Source organism: Carassius carassius, chromosome 26 (genome assembly GCF_963082965.1).
Source record: "Carassius carassius chromosome 26, fCarCar2.1, whole genome shotgun sequence".
Classification (NCBI taxonomy): domain Eukaryota; kingdom Metazoa; phylum Chordata; class Actinopteri; order Cypriniformes; family Cyprinidae; genus Carassius; species Carassius carassius.
In genome coordinates this window covers 28,338,686-28,343,410 of record NC_081780.1, presented here as the reverse complement: position 1 = coordinate 28,343,410, position 4,725 = coordinate 28,338,686, and the positions used below count along the sequence as shown (strand labels likewise).

General features: G+C 37.3%; 1 protein-coding gene across 1 annotated transcript; it reads left to right on the top strand.

Moving 5' to 3' along the window:
- The first annotated feature begins 316 nt into the window (after positions 1 to 316).
- Positions 317 to 2,804, top strand: LOC132106127 (uncharacterized). The gene is made up of 4 exons (XM_059511771.1): positions 317 to 422; positions 1,325 to 1,396; positions 1,990 to 2,070; positions 2,161 to 2,804. The coding sequence occupies exons 1-4, from the start codon at positions 333 to 335 to the stop codon at positions 2,752 to 2,754; spliced, it is 837 nt and encodes a 278-aa protein (XP_059367754.1). The 5' UTR covers positions 317 to 332; the 3' UTR covers positions 2,755 to 2,804.
- The last annotated feature ends 1,921 nt before the right edge of the window (positions 2,805 to 4,725 follow it).

The following is a 4,725-nucleotide window of genomic DNA, read 5'->3' as shown; positions in this document are numbered from 1 at the left end:
GACCCCTCCCTTATGGAAAAGAGGGGCCAGCGTTCTGAAACGTTTCTGTGTCATAGCAAGACAGACAAGGGGATATTAACGTTATATATTAAAAAAAAATAATAATAATGTCATGTTGTAATAAAATTATCTGGCTGCAGCATCTTTAAGTCAGGCAGCACACTCATTTTGACTGTCATTTTAAATCAGGGATAAGCTTATATTTTCCCTGTTGTCCTGTACGTGTATGTGATAAAGATACATGAAAAATTGCTTATAATAAACACACCCATGTCTCCTAATGCTGTTGTATGACTCATGGCAGCCTGGAACAGTCCCACTTAGTCCAAGTGATGGAATTACCCTCCACGTCAGACCAAGACAGACCTTGGACTCACATAAGTGGGGACCAACCTGATATAAAAATGCTAACAGAATTACAGGTAATAATTAATGTGAACATTGACCAATTTGTATTAATAAAACTTCTAATAAAGAAGTTACTGTGTCAACACCAGCTTATACATAAGTCAATGAATTTAATACTTTGAAGTAAACACTCGTTGCATTATCCATTCATGATAGGTTTATGCAAATTTAAATTCATTATTAATGTATAAGTTTACAAGGTGAATAACTTCCAGATGTTCAGCAGTTAATGGCTATAACACATTTTTTGATATTTTTTATGCAAAACTTTTGTAACTTTTTTTGATGTAATTTGATGGATCTTCAATGCAATGCAGATACAGTTTAACAAACACTTTATAGTTAATTGGCATATATTTCTGACCTCATCCAAATTAATACGCCAGCACGGACACTGGGGTCAGAGGGCCAGCTCCAGCTTGTGGTCCCCAAGTCAAGCCTTAAGACTCGGGGGGACAGGGCCTTTTCTGTGGTTGGATCTAAACTCTGGAACGGCCTGCCCCTCCATGTCCGAACTGCCCCTACAGTTGAGTGTTTTAAGGCTCGTCTAAAGACACAATTTCATATTTCATTATTTTGCTTTTAACTCTGCCTAAGTTATGTCGTCCACTGTGGTTTTTATCCTTTTTCTTTAATATTTTATATATTTTTAAACTCATTAAATTAATTTTATATTAATTGTTTTCTATTATGAGTCTTTGCAGCACTTTGGAAACTTTGTGTTTGTAGTATGTGATATAGAAATAAAAGTGGATTGGATTGGATTTGTGTATGTTTCATCAGTGGACAAAGACATCTATCCCATTATTCATTGCAAAACTACTCTAATTCTGTCTGGTTGCATATTGTAAGTTAACTATCTTAAACTATTTTAAAAAACACATGTTTATAACTAATGTTTTTTTATGTATGGCAGGACATATCCTGGACACAGCCAGAAGAGAACAAGTCTGTTCCAACTGCTGATCAGCATGAGCCAAACAAAAAGGTTAATAGCTTTTATTATTGTATTTTTTACACTATTTGTCTTTTACTACAAGTTTTCTTTTTACAATAATTATTATTATTAAGATTATGTATTGTATCAATCGTAAACCATTGTCACAGGCTGGCCCAAATGATGGGACACAAACAACTAGTATAGGCCAAAAAGATGATATTTATTGTAAACCAAAACTATTTACTTTCAACATATAAAGGAATGAGGTGGGATAATGTCATAATGTAATGTGTAAAGTGTATAGATGAGTGAATCTGTCTGTCTGTCTGTTTGTGTCTCTATGTGTCTGTGTGTGTCACTGTGTGTGTGTGTGTGTGTGTGTGTGTGTGAGAGAGCATAACTGAATTTAAAAAATAAGTAAAACTGTAAAGGAACAATTGAAATAGAATGGAAGAGCAGAGAGAGAGAGAGAGAGAGAGAACGTGGTTAGTAGCAGCTTCAATACCCTGAACCCAGGTGGCTCCAATCACTATCGACCCTCCTCTGCCTGCAGGAGGAACCGCACCTGCAATGCAGAGGAGTGGCCGTGACACCAAAAAAACCCCACCAAAGTAAAATCAGTTATCTATGTTATTTTTTAGGTATGGCAGGACATATCCTGGACACAACCAGAAGAGAACATGTCTTTTCCAACTCCTGACCAGCAAGAACCAAACGAAAAGGTTAGTAACTTGTATTTTTGTATGTTTTTTATACACCATGTTTCTTTTGCTATAGGTTACTTTTTACAATAATTATGATTATGTCATCAGGCAGGCCCATTAACAGATGGCGATGATCCTGTGTATCCCAGCGCACCTCTGACAAAAGGACAAAGTTTACTGTTGCTTATGTCCTTTATACTAAGGCACAATCTTACAGCTGTTTCACTGGACCATCTACTGAAAATTTTCAATGAGCATTTTCCAGGCATGGTACCAGTGACCACATATCTTTTCCGAAAAGCTTATGGTCAGTATGGAAATTATGAACCCCATTTCTACTGTCCAACATGTGAAAACTACTTAGGGAATAATACTGGTGAGCTACAGTGTGACATTTGTCACACAGTAACTGATTCAGAGAGCTCTCTTAAAAGTGGATGCTTTTTCCTGGTTCTTAGTTTGGCCTCACAGATCAAAACATTGCTTGAGGAAAAACAAACAAAAATTCAAAAAGATTGGCTGAATTCAGATACAATTTCAGACATCCAATGTGGAGATGAGTATCAAAAACTTAAGGAATCTGGTGCAATGGGTGAAGATGACATATCTTTAATTTGGAACTGTGATGGAATCCCACTGTTCAGGAGCTCCAAGTACCAGATCTGGCCCATACAGTGCCAAGTAATAGAGCTTGAGCCTTGAGAACGAAAGGCAAATATCTGCATTCCATGTCTTTGGTTTGGGGAAAAAAGCCCTATATGCTCACATTTTTGAAGCCATTCGTAGATGAACTGTCAATTCTACAGAAAGATGGAATTAAATGGAAAGATTCAGCAAACATAGAGCACACTTCCACGGTTTTTGCTCTCATATGTAGTTCTGATTCAGTCGCCCGTCCACTTCTGAGGAACACTAAACAGTCCAATGGTTTTTATGGGTGTGACTTTTGCTACCATGTTGGGGGAGGTCCCTACACAAATAAAGACCCTGTGCCAAAACTTAGAACTGAAGTAGAGCACTTTGATCACGCATTGGCGGCCGCAACACTTGAGAAAACTGTAATGGGAGTAAAAGGACCTTCACCTTTAATGAGACTTGAAAACTTTCAATTGATAAATGGATTTGTTTCAGAGTATCAACACTCTGTCTTCCTTGGGGTTACAAGGCAACTAGCTAATCTGTGGTTTGACTCCAGAAATCATGAACAAGAGTGGTACATAGGAATAAAATAGACCTTCTAGACAAAGAGCTAGTTACAATCAAACCACCTGTTGAGATAATCAGAGTACCACGGTCTGTGGCAGACAGAAAGTACTGGAAGGCATCAGAGTGGAGGTCATTCCTCTTATTCTATGCTCTGCCTCTTCTGAATGGGGTTTTACTGAGGAAATTCTGGAACCACCTTTTTCTGTTTGTGTTTGCTATGCACAAAAAGTGAAACGCTGTGATATTGATGTAGCAGAAAGAGCTCTCAGAAAGTTCACTTCGCAGTTTGAGAAGTTATATGGAGCAGCAAATATGACTTTCAATGTTCATCTACTGACACACATTACAACAAGTGTAAGGAACTGGGGGCTTCTGTGGGCCACATCAACCTTTTCCTTTGAATCATTTAATGGCACTCTGTTAAAGTACTTCCATGGAACCACCCATGTTCCTGAACAAATTGTTAGAAGGTTTCTTTGCTGGAGGAGTCTAACGCAGAAAGCTGAAAAGGTGATGGCAGATGCAAATGATGGTGTTAAAAAGATTTTTGCTGGTTTACAAAGCAGCCATTTACATTCTTGTAATTCAGCCAGCCTCAATGAAAATGTCAGGGTTTTTGGCAAACCCTGTCATGGTACACTATCACCATCCCAATCATCTGCTGTCAAAAATTTGCTGGGTGTTACAGTCAGTCAGTGTGTATTTTATCATCGTTTCATCGTAAAAGGAATACTGTACCATTCAAGCAGTTACATAAACCTTAAAAAAAGGATAAACTCAACAGTAGAATTAATGGATGGACGACTGTGCAGAATTCTTAGCATGTTAGTATTCAGATTACACCATGTATCAATGCACTGTGTATTGGTTAGGGAGCTCAAGAATACCGGTAAACTGCTCTGCAGGGACAGTGAGCTAAACATTACTTCATATTTTGTTTCTGAGGTGTTGCAGTCCAACAATGTATGTGCGGTTCCCACTGATCTGTTTTACAGAAAATGTGTTTTGATAGAAGCAAAAGCCAAAAACTATGTTATTCCACTCCCAAATAATATAGAGAGAGATTAAATATGAACTGACACATGAATGAGAGATATGCATATTGCTCACTGAGCCTGTTCGTGCCCTTATCTGGATATATGTTGTTCCTTGTTTTTCTTTTTTGTATGGTGCAATGGTATGGCTCTGTGGAAGCACCCTAAATTTTGTTGTACCAATGACAATAACGTCTATTCTATTCGCTTATCCTCCAAGCTTGCAAGTTTTTTTTTGTTTCATAAAATGTTATGCAATACAAAGCAAACAGTCAGAAAAATACAGTTGTCTTGCCTGTTCTAAATATTAACTCACAGACAGTGTTAAGTGAATTATTTTTGGTTACTGTGAAAATATGAAACTATTTAAATATCTGTTTTCTTTTTATTGACAATAAATGTGGAAAACAATCATATTGCAATTTTGTATAGC